Source organism: Haliaeetus albicilla, chromosome 28, assembly GCF_947461875.1.
Source record: "Haliaeetus albicilla chromosome 28, bHalAlb1.1, whole genome shotgun sequence".
NCBI classification, from domain to species: Eukaryota; Metazoa; Chordata; class Aves; order Accipitriformes; family Accipitridae; genus Haliaeetus; species Haliaeetus albicilla.
The window spans coordinates 9,224,613-9,242,702 of NC_091510.1; the positions used below are offsets into that span (position 1 = coordinate 9,224,613).

The 18,090-nt window shown below is 45.0% G+C and overlaps 1 protein-coding gene across 1 annotated transcript in view; it reads right to left on the bottom strand.

Annotated features, from left to right (window-relative positions):
- Positions 1-17,816, bottom strand: part of TMTC2 (transmembrane O-mannosyltransferase targeting cadherins 2) — a 257,820-nt gene extending 240,004 nt beyond the window's left edge. Inside the window, exon 1 of the mRNA XM_069773740.1 lies at positions 17,534-17,816. Coding sequence (XP_069629841.1) covers positions 17,534-17,616 — 83 coding nt within the window. The 5' untranslated portion in view covers positions 17,617-17,816. The remainder of the gene's footprint in view (positions 1-17,533) is intronic.
- Positions 17,817-18,090: the final 274 nt, after the last annotated feature.

An 18,090-nucleotide genomic window follows, 5' to 3' on the forward strand; every position in this document is an offset into this window, starting at 1 on the left:
AATTCATAACATTTAATCTAATAATGGGGTAATAAATGAATGCCACATGCTGTGCAATGCTATGTTTGAAACTCACAGACAAGTCTCATGTTGAGAGGGATTTGAAAACTTCTTCAGAGTAAAATATTCCAAGCACAAGGCACAGTGCCACTTTCCAAGAGTTTCTATAGCTTTGTATCATCAACTATTTCTTCATATACATAGACCTAAAAATAGTATTGTCTCTGCTGATAGTTCAGCTTGGCCTTCCCTCCAAACCGCTATTGCCAAGACTAGGTTAAAATCTAGCGCTTCATTAGCCACACAGCAGCCTTGGCAAGGACCAGCCCAAAGCAGCAGCGCTTCGCATCGTCGCCATCTGTCCCAAACTGGGACTTAGTGGGAGGAATAGCCAAACAAGGCAGCCACAGAACTGGAGCTTCTACAGCAACCCAGTTTGTGCACAGCAACAGCTAAGCCTCTGTCTTCAGCCACGTTGTTTTATCCATTTTCCTTTCCCAAACAATTTCTCTCTTTTTCAGTCCGCATTGTGTCTTTCTCCTTGCATGGGCCTAACTCTATTAACTAAGCCATTGCTCATTTTCCTACTTTGGTTCCAGCATCTGTTTTCTGTATATGTCTTATTAGCTTTCCATTGTAGGAAACACGAGAGGAGAAAACCACCCAGGGAGACGGAGAGAGAACAGGTCTGAAGAGCAAACTGAAAACCCGTGGAAGGCAGGAGTGAAACCCAGAGACCTCTCTGGACGGGCTTCCCCGGCACCCTCCGACCACATCAGCAGCACCCATCGCTTATCCCCGCTCACAGGACCAGCCGTTACCCCTTCCAGACCTGCTGGCCATGCCGACAGTGTGATCGACCTCGGGTTTCTTTCGGTTTGACCAGTTTGACCCAGCCTGGCTCGCTACAGCAGAAACAGTCGAGACTGCCAAAGCCGAGGGCTAACATCTCTCTTGGCAAATGCAGCAGCAGCGTTCACATGCCGAGAGCAATTTTTCTCCCAGTTTGTGTACTGGGTTTGGACCTTCTGCGTCCCACGCACCTAAGAGCCACCAAGAGCTACATCTCATGCCACCCTTCTCCTTTCCCCAGACCTCCCCTCGCCATCACCACAACGTGCGGATGGCTCTCCTACCCGCAAACACAACGCACAGGACCACTGCGCGTACGGTGTCTCTTTTCCATGCGCTGCCCTTCTCATACCTCTCAGTCCAAGCTCCTTGGGCAGAAAAATCTCAAGTGCTCCTGAAAGCACCCTAAGGTCCCGCTCCCTACCCAGTGGGATAACGTAACTGAAGTGAACGGACCTGCATCAGCATCTCATCAGGCCGAAACAAAAACCCCTTAAACCTTGAAAAGGACAAATACTGAGGCGTGAGGAAGTATTTGCCCCAACATCTGTGCACACAACAGTGAAAGACCTTTGTACCAGCGCTGAACCTCCTACTGCCTTGCTGCTTTACTTTTTTTCCCCACTTGCCCACAGGCTTCCCTGTCCATTCCCCAACAACAACTGAACTGCACAATCAGCTGGTGTGTTCTCCTCCATTCTGCAAACACACAGGCAATATTAGTCTCCAACTTGGAGAAGAGACACGTCTCTGCACGCACCTGTGAGGAGAGGACAAAGACAAAAGGAAGGTTTGCAGGCGGAATCTCATCTCAGGGTGGGGGGGAGGGTGTCATGTTCCTCCCCTCACCAGCATTTAAAGCCTTGCACAGAGGAAAAAATAGCCTCGACAGCATGCCAAAATGAAGTCATTTAAAAGAATGAATAGTAGCTATTATTTTCTTAAAATCTCAATGTTTCTCTTTACCCAAATTCATCGTACAATAGAGCAGGTTGAGTTTAAATGAGAATTAGGCTGCAGCTTTTTAGTATGCTCCAGGTAAAACGGGTGAGCCCGCACAAAGGGCACCTGATAACATTATTTGCACATGCACTATTGTGTAACTGTTTCCATAGGCACAAAGGACTGTCTGGCTGCCATAAGAGTTCATGCTAATTGCTCGGTTGTGTGTGTGTTACGAAATGTAAATTAGGACTCCCTCAAAAACCTGGAAAATTGCACTTATCTCAATCTCACAGGATTAAGGGGGCAGTTGTTCAAATAATATTTCTCGCCAAGAAACGTGAAACTAGGCTCTGCAAAGATGTTCTGCACAAAGAGAGAGACAGAGATCTGTTAGTGTCTATGACAGTTGTTCCGCAGCTCCAAATCAAATTTGCAAACTGGTGAAACATCTGGAGGGGAGAGCCTCAGATGGTGAGAACCGTCACAGTTATGGTAATACCCACAGCATTTCTTTACCAAGCGTGATATGAAATTAAGTAGTTAATATACATGATGATTACAACAGTTGACATAATTATCAAATATTGCGTGACTCCTGTGATTGAGTAGTAGTTTGGGGGGGGGGGGAGGAAGGCTGGTCTGTAACTTCTGTTTTACCTCCCCCTTCCAAGAGAAAGCATCTCCTGCTACTAAGTTCTTCTGAATAACGAAACATAATAATGATACTAACTCCTTACATGCATTTGTGCCAAAAAATATAAAATAAAAATATATTGCAAGAACAAGCACAGCCCATAAACATTTTCACTGCTTCATTATTTAGGACCAACCAAGCGTTTTATGAATTGTAGTTATTTATGATGTTTTATATACTCTGTGTTTGTTTATGCCCAAAAGGTTCACCGACGTCCTCACTGTGGCTCTCCATCACGCAGCAGCAAAACAGGTCAGACTTCAAACTGCATCGCAAGGGTCTTATTCTCGTATCCTTGCAGGCCCTCTATCCTGCAAACACTTAGCCATGTGTTTAACTTTATGTATACAACTAGTCTCACTGAACTCATTCATGAAATCCTAGCCTTATTTAAATTGCCACAGGTTTTACCATTGACTCCAGTTGGACCCAGATTTCATCTAATGGGACTATTTACATCTGAAAAGCTGAACACATGTCCAAGCATTTGTAAAACTGAAGTCTTCGTGGCAAAGCCAAGGCATACGCTGCCATTTTATCTCTCACTGGCATGGAGGACCTACAAAATGATTTGCTTTTATCTTGACCTTAACCAAGTTAAGACATAATAAACAGATGATCACTAAAGCAGATTATTAGGTTATATTTTTCCCCCCTTTCTGGATATTACTAAGCAGGCTATTCATCCTCTCCAATCTGCTGATTTTTTCCATTCCAATAAGCATGAAATAGTTAATGCATAATCATCTAGGCATAAACACTGACTTTGCTTAGCTGGAGAGTTCACTTGTTCATTTTACTTCAAAAAAGAATAAATTTCAGGCAGGTTAAAGACACATACAGAAAAACAGATTAGTAAGCTGCAGTCTTCTTTCTTTAATTACAACAGCAGCAATATTCAACCAATCTAAATTGAATTCAATTAAATCAAGGTTTAGTCAGTTCCTGAAGCAATAGCTGAAATATAATCTCTGCACTTGCTTCCTCATGTAGTTTTATTTAGCATGGATAGTGTAAGGTGACCCAAGTACCTAACTTCTAACCTTCAGAAAAAAAAAAAAAAAGGAAACCCAAGAACTGCAAAGTCAACAGAGACCCTTTGCTGCAGAAAGTAAAACCGTAGAAGTTCCTGCTGTACAAGAGCTCCTGCTGAAATTCAGAACAATGACTAAAGAATTAAAGACTCTCTGAACACAAAAAATAACTTGCTTTTTCCAATTACCATACTGCTTACTGTATTTATGAGCCTAGAAATTCCCAAGGGCATAACTTAATACTAATTTAATCACTCTGTTGGAAGATTCACTGATTGGAGGGCCCATCCCTTCACTCCCTCCATGACCTGCATTGCTAGTGCACACATAAAACAGCATTGCAAGTATAAGTAAGATGAAAAATTATGTCTGTTGTTATATGTGCAATTAAATATGCATATTAAATGCAACCATCCTGTTATGAACAGGGTTCTTTTGCATTTTACAATACAAAATACAGCATGATTGGTGAGGGACCTGGAGCAAAAGTCGTATGAGGAGCAGCTGAGGGACCTGGGGTTGTTTAGCCCAGAGAAAAGGAGGCTGAGGGGAGACCTTATCGCTCTCTACAACTACCTGAAAGGAGGTTGGAGCCAGGTGAGGGTCGGTCTCTTCTCCCAAGTAACAAGCTATAGAACAAGGGGAAATGGCCTCAAGTTGTGCCAGGGGAGGTTTAAGCTGGATATTAGGAAAAAATTCTTCACCAAAAGGGTTGTCAGACATTGGAACAGGCTGCCCAGGGAAATGGTTGAGTCACCATCCCTGGAGGTATTTAAAAAGCACATAGACAAGGCACTTCAGGACATGGTTTAGTGGGCATCATTGACAGTTGGACTTGATGATCTTAAAGGTCATTTCCAACCTAAATGATTCTATGATAAGCAGTCTTCCTTCAGCAGCTTATTCTACAAGCGTGCTCACTCTTGGCGAAGGACTAACTGGTACGATTTCAGGTTCACGCTAAGAATTATCCCAGTATCTGCTCTTCCTTAACAGGACTGTGCTCTCCTACCTCACACATTTTATATAGGATTTCAGTCCACAAAAAGTGAGGATAGAAAACAAATAGTCTCCATTCACTAGTATCTTTTCAGCCATGCATAGCAACATATAATATTGTGCATTTTCACACTCTACACACAGATGTTTCCCCACGATTTCTTATCTTGGAAGTGGTATGCAAAACAAAGTGCTCTCAGTGCCCTTGTTCAAGCAAAAACATTCAGCCATCACTCCCACTGTGCTACGCAATGAACAGATGTCCCTACACCCTTGCCCACACTAAGATCCAGTGCAATTTATACCTTTAAGCAGAATTGTTTAAATTATACCAGACCAGAAGGAAATAAAATTTCAAAACTGATTTTAATCCCCCCCCCCCCATTACTGAAAATTCTTATCCACATCATTTAGATTTTTCCTTATACATTTACAGAAAGAATGAGGCATAGGCGTTAATGAAATACTCTTTATTCTGGAATCCTGTAACCTTTTCCGTACTTACATTGACCTGTGTCTTAGTTCTTTATTTTCATGCGTTAGTCATTTTACTTATTCAGAAAACAGTATCGTAACGTTAGGATTCAGCAGTAAGAAACTGAGTTTTAAGCCTTTTTGCCGTAAAATAAGCTCATACGCTTTTTCACTTCATTAACAATTACCATAGTGTGAACATAAACTGAAACTCCTTGCCTATAATAAGCTACAATAAAAGGAACCTCAACAAAATCTACAAATTTCAGTCTGCAAGATGTTCAGAACAAGCCGAGCACGGAGCCAAGTTGGTAGATTTAAATATCACACACAGCATGTGATTTCTGGAAACTGTGCATAACAGGGTGGTACCTTGCTTCAAGCTACTGCATCAGCGCCTTTCAAGATATGTATATCATACTCATCACCATGGTACCTGCAGACCTGTACTATCCAATTTTCCTGCTTAGACAAGACTCCTTCTCCAACACTATCCCCCAGGAGCACTGCGATCCAAAGCTATGTAAAGAGCAGCAAGCCTTTTCTTTTCCTGCAAAACTAGCCCATTTCCACACTTGTCAAATCAGCAGCTCAGAATTACAGCAGGTTGAGCACATATCTTGGTGTCAGATGAACAAAATGCTACAGGTATTCCTATACACTTGGTATTGGTATAATTTTTCAAAACAGTAAAATACCGAATATTAATACTTATTAGTATTTCAAGCCAGCAGATTAGGTATCTGGCGCACAACCACGCGAAAGCCAATATTCCTTAAGACCTTTTTTCTTTGAGGGGTCCTTTCCTCACCTCACCAGACACTCTCCCAGCCCCTAAACAAGGTGGCCTTAATTGTTTTCAGAAAGGATTGCATACATATATTGAAATTGGAACATTTAGAAAAAAATGAAAGAGCTGACTGTCCCCTAGAGGAGAAGAATTTCCTGCAAAATCTCTCACAGGTTTACTGTATCTCAGCAGATCAGTTTTGTTCGCTTATAAACATCAACTTTTTTGTTAATATCCTTACATTATTTTCTTTGTCAAGTGCTAGAAGCAGGCTCTAAATTCCAGAGGACCAACTAGCTTCCTGCTCCCTGGACACCCAATCCTTCCTTTTGCTTTTAACCCTGTATCAGCCAGGCACGAAGCTCCAAGTACCCAAGTCCACCATAAACAGGGTAACGCAGGGTTCTGCTTTGAATGCGTACAAACCTACTCATTCAATGTTAATCAAAACGGAATCGGTGAGACTTTTTTTGTTAAAAAAACAAGTACGCTGCTACAGCGGATCACACTCGAGAAACCACGGCCAACCTGCTCCGGCTAAACAGCATCTGGACGCCCAGCCATCCTACGGAAAGGGGAAAGTATAGAAAGCAGCTCCCATTAAACCTCCCTTCTTCAAGCCCAAGCCACCACTTTAAACCAGCCAAATGCCCACAGCCGGACACCTTACCGAGGCTCGACCCGCGCCGAACCAGCCAGCGCAGCAGACCTGCCCAAGACGCGGTTTTGGCCGCCAAGAGCTGGCGACGGCGTTGAGCGGAACGGGGAGGGAGGAAGGCGAAGCAGCAGACGGAACGACCGCACGGCAGCTCGGGGCACATCGGACACGCTGCCCCGGCCCCTGATCCAGCTCAGGTTTTGTTTTTTTAGCTTAAGGCCAGCAGCATGAGGAACCATTTTCTTTGTGGCCTTTCCCCATGCTTCAGTCTTTCATCTTCTTAAAAAAAAAAAAGTGCATCTTGAGAACTCTCCAGAAGCATGATGTTTATTAAAGAGAAATACTAACATTTTTAACAAGCCAAGTGATTTACATACAAGAGATGAGTAATGTACTGTGAAATGGAATAGAACATACAGCTATGTCTTTTCACACAAATAGAAAAGTTATTCAAGTATACTGGTGTTACAAAGAAGCTATAAAGAACTGTTTGTGCTACAAAATGAAAGCTGCTACACACAAAAATGCTATTTTATTTGATCAAATTTTTTCATCATTCTCTTAGTACTTTTTCTTTCAGCAAGCTTTATTTATACAGCCATGCAGCATTTAAATTATTTTTTTGGCACTGGAACCTTAATTCAGATCAAAGTGCTTTTAAAAGGCCTAAGTTTTCTTCTGCTTTAATTATAAAAATGCAAAAGATCATAAGTTTAATTACAAATAATTAATTAGAAAAAGGAAACCTTTCTTCTGCAACTAACGTTAATTTCACAAGACCAATCCCCTTTTCCTCCTTAGAAAAAACCCCCAAAACCCCCAAAAATCCACAGAAAAAGCCTTTACAAGTTTCCTCAAGTACAACTGAAATTGTTTGAAGAAAGCAAAGCAAATACACTGAAGCTTCATGGAATTTATTACAAGGAGATTCTCATTATAATTCAAGATTTTGCAGCAAGGAAATACAGATAGATGTATATATATCACACCTAGAAGTATCTTCCCAGGAAATGTACAAGGTTTCTTTTTGGCCTGGGAGTTGGAGGAGGCAGGGAAGGCCAAAGAAAGGATGAGAGAACAAGAGCGACCTTGCTAGAGACTCACAAACCAAACTTCCAGATGAAACTTCACAAGTTATTTCAGAGAGTTGCCCAAGATGATTCACTGATGAAATTCTAGCACCAACAAGGACAGCCAGGCCAATACAGAGAGGCTTAATCCAAGACGTAAATATTTTTCTTATTTTAGTGGTATCTAGAGGGCTGATGCGTAACACACAAAATAAGGCTGAAGACCCTGCCTCGCTTCTGAGCCTATGCCTCATTTCTGAGCCTAATTTCTTTATCTTCTTATTAAAATAAGTAAAACAATCAACACTGTTGCCACACTAAGCAGTCGAATCCAATAAATACAGTATCAAGTACAACAGAAGGCATGACAGCACCTTCATCTTCACATAACTGTGGTAAATGAGAGGATATGACAAGGCAGTGTTCCTTCAAATATATTTTTATTTGAAAAGAAAAAAAAAATCTATTCTTAAAAGGTGTATGAAGCATGAAAAAAGAGTATATAGCAGAAGGCTCGTAACCTACAGAACAACAGCTACAAGTGGATTCTTCCACCCACAGAGTCACACCCGAGGCAGCGTGGGCTCCTTCCACCCCCGTAAGAAAAACCCTCGGTGGTTTTGGGGTTAGGAAAGCTGCTCGAATGGCCAGAGGTGACTGCGGGCACCTCATCTGAATTTCCAACCGGACCTAATCCCCTTCTCAAAGTAGCCCAGTGCAAGTCCACTCAAACAAAGGAGCCAGCCAAATATAACTGATCCCAACCCAGGAACGTTGTCAGGCTGTAAAACGAAATCAAGAACACGCCTGTGTTACTGTAGTGCTACAATATCACATAAAGGCTAAAAGCACCAACAGGATCAGCCTGCAGAAGAGAAATGACACGGTACTAAACAGCCTGTGAAGGCACAGGCATCGCGTGCTTTAAAAAGCAGATTTTTTTCAATGTATCACTTAACGTGCTGCTTTGCACACTGGGCAGCGAGATCCTCCTGTGCCTTCTCAAAGGCCCATCATCAAAAACACACGCTGAAAGTGATGAAATCAAACCACACGCACACAAAAGACTCGAAAACACTAAAGTCAAAGTCCCAGAAGTGGCTGATTTTCAGAATGAGCTCCCACTTCATGTTAGAGACCTGGAACAAATCAGTCATTTGAAGAAAATAAAACTATTCTAGATTAGGAGTTCTGATTCTCCCCATGCTGCTCCCAAGACATTGACCTATTCATAATCCAGCGAACTGCGTCTTTCAGAGCGACTACTAAACACCTGTCAAATGTATAGACATGAATATATAAAGAACTTCAGTTGGACACCTCAAGTCCTCACTTACAGCACTGACAGCAGCCTGAACTCTGAGCGTGCTAAAACACACCTCGGGGAAACACCCCGGGCTGGAATGCAGGCACAGGAATCACCGCGAGACACCCCGAAACAGAGACCAGCCACACACTGAATATTTAGAGTTTAAATGACGACGGGGCAGACCCCCTCCGCCTACCCTCTATAGGCAACGTCAGCACACCGATCCTTCTTACACCGATGCTCGTGTCCTCGTGAAGTCCTTCATCTCCTGTTGGAGTCTGGATGAAGCTATATCAAGGGGCTCTTTGATAAAACCAAACAGTTTGGTGCTGGTTGGGTGGATTTTGGGGCTTGGTTGTAACTGTGGTACTCCACAATAAGGGGCTTGGCTGACCCCTATGTACAGACAGATTTATTTTCCTGGTACCGGTGGTAACTGTTAAGGATCTTTATAATGGACAACAGCCAGGGCCTCAAGGATTTTTTTTTTTCCCCACTAAGTAACTCTGTCACCTTAAAACCACTGCAAACACCAACTTAAGGAGACTATTTTCAGTGGAAGAGTATTTCTTAGTGCTTTACTCATACACTGGAACTCGTACATGCTGGGGTTTTTAATACCAAAGCAAATAACCATTACCAGCTTCAATAGTTACTGAGCAAAACCTAAGAGCTATTTTAAACAGCATCAACTAAGAAATATTCCCACATAGGAGTTGGAGGCTAGATCTGTAAAGGCACTCCTGATGCACCACGACATCGCGATCCTACGCACTTATCAGCCAGGCACTGCCGACTAAAGAAAAGTATCTGATTCACAGAGCCATCCAACTCCGAGCTACATTCCCTTGCATCAGAGGGAGAGAAAATTCACAGAAAAGCAATTAAAAACTAAAGTCGCACTTACCCAGAGCAGACACCCAAGCAATTGGAAGCGCTACCTACAGAAATGAAATGCTATCTCTAAGTCAGGACTCCAAACAAACACTTGCGGCGTATCTATCTTCCAATTCGGGGTTTGAGAGGGTTCAAAGGCTGGTTTCCCACCAGAAGGGTGCAGGTCGCTCCGCAGCGATGAAGGGGAAGGGGTACACTGGAGCCCAGTTCCTGGGCCCAGCACCAGTTATTAACCGTTATATGTAAAAAGCCACAGAGGTGGGAAAGGAGGGCAGGACAGAGATCTAGGAACGGTTTAGGCTGCTGCTGAGCGGGTTTGTTTCCATGACAATTTTGGTCACTGAATTGTGACCCTGTTTCAAGAGTTCAAGTCCTTTTTTTAGGATTTAAGTACACAAATTACCAAGCTGGATGAAAATAGCATCCAGGCACTGGCAGAGACTTTACAGCAACAGTTCTGCTACCAATTACCGTGTTGTTCCTCTGAACTAATACTGGACTAGCTGACTAAAACACGTAGGAGTTAAAATCATACAATCCTCTCATTAGCAAAATAGCCTAGAGTAATGCTAAGTTCAGAAAAACCAATCCTGCAAATGGGATGCTAAATTCAGAAAAACCTGTCCTCCCTTGAACCACGAGTCAGAGGTCAGGGCGGGTTTTTTTGGGTCTGCTGAAAGGCTGGTGAATAATAGGGGATGCCACAGACCAGTCCAGCCGTCTAGCACTAATGGTTTGTACCATCATGTGGAAAATCCTCGTTCAATTACCTGTCAGTCTCCGGCTTCCTGGGCCAGCTGGGACCGGGAGCACTGCTGAGGCCAACGTGCTTAACTCCTGGAGAGAAGGAAGGGCTCCGAGGCAGTCAACAGTGACCCCTGCAAATAAATTAAGAAGCCTTTGTGGCAGACTAATGGGAAGCCCGTCCAGCTCTTGGCTGGAAGACAGATGCCAAAAAAGGTCTCAAGTTTTAGGCGCACCACAAAAATCCGCTCCTCTATTTACTAGAGTGATGGTATATACACCTGCATGTGTCTTTAGAGGTTACTCTGATTTTTAACAGTTTTTGAAGCACGAATATGGGCCATTTGAATAAACCACTGGGGGGAAAAAAAAAAATCAAAATAATTAAGATATAAAAGACAAAACAGCTTATGCTGAAAACACAATATTTCCAATAAAACAAACAGCAATTAAAAAGATGAAGAGAAGAAGGAAAGGAGGGATATGAAGACAGTAAATGAGCATTATTCACCTCCAATTGAAACCTCCCACTGTTCTTGAAAAACCTCCTCATGAAGCCAATAGGACAACGAAGGCTAACAGAGCAATTCACAGTGTCCTAGGGAACGCAAGGATTAGTATTCAAGGAAGCCACTTTTACTTTTTCTCCCTCTCGAAGCTTAACAAGGCCAGGAAAGGCTGGGCAGAGCATCGGAGCACATCGACCGGCCATCCCCGGCTACGGAGGCTGGGTGGCCAAGTTTCATCAGCTCCAAACGGTCCGATTTACTGGTTTTCTTCTTCCTTGAAGTGAAAGAGATTGACAGATTACTTGATCCTTCGCTGCCGCCCCAGTGATCAGCACGCTTCTTTGTTTCACAATGAACTGTCATATAAGAACAGCAACCCTGCGCCAGGCTGAAGCATCCTCCAAAAAGAGAGAGCCAAAGCCCACGCTGCTGCCTTTGGAGATGCCCGTTACGAGCCATTCGCAGATCCACAAGACATTTCAACTGTCCTGAAGTAGCAAACTGAGCAGCGCAGTCGACACGTTAAGTAATATTTAGGGTGCAATTGCAAAAACCAATTTCCTCTGGCTCTTCAAGTTTCATTCAGCAACGGGCTGACCTTCGGGGAAAAATGGTTTAGTATGGAGTTCTGCAGAGGGTGAAACTGGGAAAGAAATTACAGGATTTACACCCTCTCCCTCTTACTGGGGAGGGACCGCCTGTGCAAGCAATAACACAAATATCTCAAGTCTAGAGGACTATCCAGACACTGTGGGAATATGACCGAGGAACCTGATCTAGAAGAAGTAAAATGAAATCCTTCTGCCGCCCTGACTTAAATAACCTGCCCGCAGAACAAGCTCCCACTTTAAAGGAAGATAAGGAGAGTTTATATGATTAGTCACCCCAAGCAGGAAAGCATGGGGAGTTCAAAGGTTGTCAAGCCTCAAAGGCAAACAATAGGCTTCCACAATCAAGAGACATTCCAAAATTAATTTAAAAACCTGAGCTGCAAAGTGTCGGAGAACAAAGAACTTTGAGCATAAGGTTCGGGTCTCCAGATAAAATGCTTCCATTTTTCAAACAACCATTTTGGACAAAAATTAGGGGGGTGGGGAACATTGAGGGACATGGACAGCTTTAAAAGGTTTCTTTTTCAAAGACAGACAGTTAACGCAAAAGCTGTGTAAAGCCTGTAAAATATTTAGAAATAAAAACAAAAAAAATCTAACCTAAAACACTGGTCCAAAGAACAGACTCACTTTTACATAAGTAACAGTAAGAATAAGCATCTTTGTCTTCAGATTTAGTCTGTTTCTCCAACTGTAAATTTGGAGCAACTTTCACCACAGGTTGCCAGCAGGCTTGCATCTACAGCTTCAGCATCAAATATTTCAGCTAAAGAAAGAAATTCCATAAACAAACAGCAAAGTCTGCTTCAGTCAACTTCACAGAAAAAAGAAAAAAAAAAAATCCTAGCAGCCAACAACGAGGGAAGGGCAAACTTCCAGACGAGGGAGGCAGAGGAGCTCTAATTCAGCACTCTTGCAGCTATCAGATGGTTAACAAATTGAGATGAGAGACTTCTGAGCCTTTCGAGCGACTTTCACTCTGGCAAACTTAAAGGATTCAGAAGTGCAGCTGGAATACATATGGGAGATGCTGGAGAAAGTGGATCATTTGAATTTGTAACTCCATTGTGTGCTGGAAGAACTTCCTGCAGATGAGGCGCATCCCGTCAGTGACTCAGGGAGACTCTCCGTCTGCTAACAGTCATGAATTTATTCTCTGAACCAGCTACCAGAAGTGACATGGTTTATGTTAGTGTTATATATGCAACAAGAATCTTAAAATAAAGCCTGCAGGGACATAATTTCTTTTTTGCTTCCAAAAATCTCTATACTACAGCATCTCCACTGAAAAAAAAAAAAACCAAAAAACAAAACCACCACCACTATTTCGATGAAACTAAGATTTCACATTTTGATCAAAGTGTTTCATTCAACACAACTTTTTATGCAGAAACTCTTTTTAAATCAGAAGCCAAATATATTTTTAGATGATGTTCAGCATTTAAAAATGGAACTGGTATCGTATTAATAGATCATTATCGTGCCAGGTTCATCCCATTAGATAATCAGTTACTGATTCACTTGGTTGGTACTCAACTACAGTACCTGAAAACTACATAGCTTCAGTTACTCAGGCATCTTCTCCAGGTTATATTGTTCTTTATCAACGTGCTAAAGGCCCTGTTTCATATACAAATTATCTTTATGGTGGTTTGAAATTGGCCCACAGAAGATGCAACAGGAGGGACAAAGGGAAAACACTACAGAGAAAGCGTACAAGTCCCCATCTCCCCACTTTTCCCCACCACCAGCCTCGCTGCTGGAATTGAGAAGATTGCAGCCACCTGCAAACTGGAGCTACTGAAAGCTACTGGAGAGGGGCACTTGGAGCTGAAAAATTGAGAGTAGATGACAAAAAGGGGCCATAAAAATCACAGATGTAAATTAATAATCAAATATACACACACAACAAGGAGACAGATGGCAAGCAATTTTCCCCAGTGTACTTATACTTGTTCTTCTAGTGCACGTATTTGGGTCACTTGCTAGATTAAATCTCATGTGGCAGACCCAACAGAGGTACTGCCGAATGTGTATGGGCTCGGCCTATTTTTACATGATGCAAGTCTGACGCTACAGGATGAAGGCATTTATCAGGATTTCTTCACTGCAGTTTGCAATATTGCCTTGCAGCTTTGGAAAAAAGCTGTTGGATATTTTCTACCATCGGCAAGGCTGCCCCACTCAGGCCTGCTAAATAAAATGCAGCACAAGCTAGAGAAAGTTGGTCGGTGCTACCAAATCTCATGGAAGAGTCCTACACGGAGACGGACAAATCCATCCATGTTTTGCAGAGCACCAATTTTGCCAATGTGCCACACGGAAAATACATCACTAAAGGTTAAAGAATCCTACTAACAGTCTCCATAAAATATGCCTTTCTTCTGACATTTGGGAGAAGAAAGGAACACCTCAATGGATGAGTTGCTTTTGACATGTTGGCTGTAGCAACGCATGACCTCAGATACGCAGAGCACTAAATCTTCCACACCCCAGCTACAAACTGACAGTGACCTGTCTTATTTAGCACAGGTCACATGAAGGACTACAACTTCAATGCAAGGCACCCCCAGGTCAAATTGCCTACTTTTGGGGGTCTTAAATGGCAGGGGGAAAAAATTACGCAGCTGTGTAAAGCCTAATTGCAGCAATGGGTTTCCCTCCTGTGATGCTGGTAGGTATCAGCACGAAACACCAACTGCATGTGCAGAGATTAGCTCCCCTTCATCTGGCAAGAAACCCGATTTAACCCAGTACAACAAGCAAGATCTTCAATACATCTGCAGGAATGGAAATGGCATTTCTCCCTACTCCTTGTTATCGGTTCCAAGATGATTTTGCTCAGCAATAAATAAACCTTTATTAACAACCAATGTGAGTTCACTGTGGCATTAGACCAACATCTAACTATCTCCCCCCTCTTCCCACATTCATCTCTTCTTTTGGTTTGCTGCGTGCTGCATCCAGCCTGAAATAAAACAAATAAGCAAAAAGAGGGGAAAAAAATGTATTTGTTCCTAGAGGAACAAGGAGGTTTTGAGTTGGGGAGGAGAATTTCCCCCTAATAATCCACACATGTAACTAGGAAATATCACAGCTGTCCATGAGAGTTACAGTAGCAGGGAACAAGGTGGCAAAAGCTTGTGTTTTCTGGGTCTACAAGAAAAAAAAAATAAATAAAGCACTGTTTCTTCTTTACACTGGGTCTCAGGTTTAGAGGGTGTCACTTTCATTCAAAGTAATCAATAAGTCAATTGATCAAAAAAGATCACACGTTTGCACTGATTATGTGCGTGCCACATATCTGTCTAGCCTGAAAGAAACAATAAGTTAGGCAGGCTAATGATGAAAAGTAAGAACGTATACGTTTGCTTACTCAACTTCCTCAGGCTTTAAATTCATTCAATTTCAGTTTAATTGGGTGAAGGGTGGGAAATAAAATCTTGAATCCTTTGATATAGAGTCATAAAGCCCAGACTACAAGCAAGTTTGTTATATCACTGTCCATACAGTCTTTGGTTTGGTGCCGTGCTGCTGCTAAAATATTAAGTTCTACCATTGGGAAATTGATTTTGCTATAAGAAGTTTTTACGATGCCACTTAATCTTACCCAACCTACATAAAAAAAAATACAGAAAGCAATTACAGACACCCTTTACATAGTAAGCTTGATCACTATATTAAAAAAAGAACAGTCTGATGTAATTTCAATATAATGGCAAAGGGAGCAGAGAAAGCCATGGCAATATGCTGCCCTCCTGAAACAAAACATTGCAGGTTCCCAGCTTAAATGCACAATCTTGATTCACTTAAAGTTAGTAGCATGATCCATCTCCCACATGGAGGGCTGCGTCCTGCAGCTCCAGCATCGACCTCCTTTCCTAGTGTTACGTTTCAAGCCGGCTCCTGCGGGGCAGAGAGATTCTGTGATTACAGTTAGAAGAATACTTTGGGTCTGAGAGCCTGCCTCTTGGAACAGATAACCCTTTCTAGTTCAACAATTACTAGCGTGCAACAACCATCGCTGCCTTGCCCCTTCCAGCGCTGTCGTTGAAAAACACCCTAATTAGATGAACCTGCGTAGAGAAATGCCATTAACTGGCTTTCAGAACACTCTAGCCAATGCCTAAATCTCAGCTACAACGATGAGAAGTACTTTATTTAGTTAGGAGGTAAACACATCAACAAAGCAGTATTTTAGAACACCTTTTAAATAGCCTGGGATTAGTACCGGCAAAGACAGCGTGTCATTATCTTTTCCGCTCTTTCTGTGACGACACTCAAATACCACAGTTTTCTAACTGCATTAAAGCACACTCATGCAAGATCAAGAGTAACCTCGACCTCCGCATCAATAACACCAGGTAGTACTTCAAATTGCTTTCTGTGCCTAGCCAATTTGAACTGGCCTGCAGGACAGGGTTATAAGCATGTCCTTAAACAACCCAGCTTCGCCTAAATATTGCAACATATGCTACTTAGGGTTATGTAAATATTCCACAACTCCTGCCGTTCTTAACTATAACAAGCGGGTTTAAAATAGTGTCAGCGTGTCAAAATATTCATCACTTTCTATTGATCTGACTCAGACCTTGCCTTTCGGAGTAACAGCGGGTTGGTTTTTTTTTTCTTTTATCGCTTGCGAATGAAGTTTTGAAACAGATTTAAGAAAAATCATTGTAGATAATCGGAAGGCTCGCAGAAACCTAAAAACACTTAATTGCTTCACAAGGCTTCGCGTGCATGTAAATGACCCGACACCTGAATCGCCACACTCCGCAGCCGACACCGTTCCCAGCCAGAGACCTGGACCAGGACTAACGCTTGGCATTTACTTCAAGTATAACGGGCTTACTAGCAGCAACCCTTGAAAACAGGGAGGTTTAATCTGGAAGCGGCGACAGATCCTTAAACGCGGCAGGTGCACCGTGATACGGCGTAAGGGAGGAAAATCCCAAGTTTAGGAACTCCTCGACTCCGAGACAGGCAGGTTATTTCCCAAGGACCTAAACCTGATTTTTTCGCATCCCACCACCGCGCTGGGAAGTTCGGTTCATCCAGCCCCATTTTTCTCCTCCGGCGCATCCCTTACCCCCACCCCACCGCCTCTTGCACGACCACCCCCGGGGCACAAACCCCACTCGGAAAGTCGGTGGGGCCAACCCGAGCCACCCAGCGGAGACCCACGCAGACGGAGCCCCCCACCCCCCCCCCTCCATCCCCATCCCCTCCCGAGTGGGGCGGGGGGGGGGATGCCCGGTCGCTCCCACCTCGGCGATCGCGAACAAGCCTCGTCCGTCTCGGCGGAGCGAGCGGAGCCGCCGGCAGCCGGTCGCTCGCCCCGGAGGAGGGAGGGCTGCCGAAAAGCTGTCAAAAGTCAACCCGCGCTCGCTTTTTTTTGGATGGTTTAAATGCCAACGGAGCGTGAAAACGCCCCAGGACGGTTAGTAAGTTTAGCCAGGCGTGCTGTTCTCCCCGACGCGTTTTAATTATGCATCCGTTTTAATTGCGATCGGCTCGAGCCACCGGAAAAAAAAAAAAAAAACAAAACACAATAAAAACACGAGTGGGAATTGTCCCCGCCTGCTAGCAGCGCCTTTCGGAGGGCAGCTACCGTTCGGGAGAGGAGCAGGGAGGGAGCCCAGCCCGGCCCGGCTGCCGCCCTCCCTCCCCGTCGGCGGGGGCTCCGGTCCGGCGAACGGCAACTTCCCGGCGGAGCGGGGGGACGCGGCGCCCGTGGGATCAGCCCCCGGGAGCCGCCAAGTTCAGGCGGCGGGTCCCTTCTCAGCGGGAAGGGTGGGAAGGGGACCGAGCCCGGCCGGTAAGCTGTCAAAAGCCCCGGTAACGGTGGGCGACGCCGCGACCACCCGGTGCCCGAGGAGCCACCCGGGACCGTCTCCCCGCAGGTGTGCGACCCCCGCCCGGCCCCGCCGCCTCCCCGTCCTACCTGTCATCGTAGCAGAAGTCGGCGCCCAGGGTGTTGAGGTACAGGGCGAGCCCCAGGGCGCTGCTCACCAACTCCGCGATCATCTCTCCTCCTCCTCCTCCTCCGCCTGCCTCCGAGCGCGTAGCGGGGCAACCCCCCCCGGCCGGCCTCCCACGCCAGCCCCGCCGCGGCTGCCCCCCGGCACCGCGGGGCGCCGCTCCGCGCTCCGCCGGCGGCCGCAGCCTGACGGCGGGGAGCGCGTCTCTGTGTCCGTCCGTCCGTCCGTCCCCCCCCGCCCCAACCTCCTCCTGCCCCTACCCCATGGCAGCGGGGCGGGCGAGCAAAGCGGGGCGAGGAGGCGGCTGCCGCCCTCCTCCCGCGGCTCCCCGGGCTCTCCCGGCCCGCGTTCCCCCCCCCCCTCCCCCGGCTGCCGAGCCGGGCGCCGCCGCCGAGGCTCTGGGAGCGCCCGCGTGGGGCGCCCGGGGCTCCCACCGCGCCTGCGTGCGGCACCGCCCCGCGCCCGCCCCTCCGCGCCCGCCCCGCCCCGCCGCCCCGCCCCGCGGCCCGCGACCCGCTGC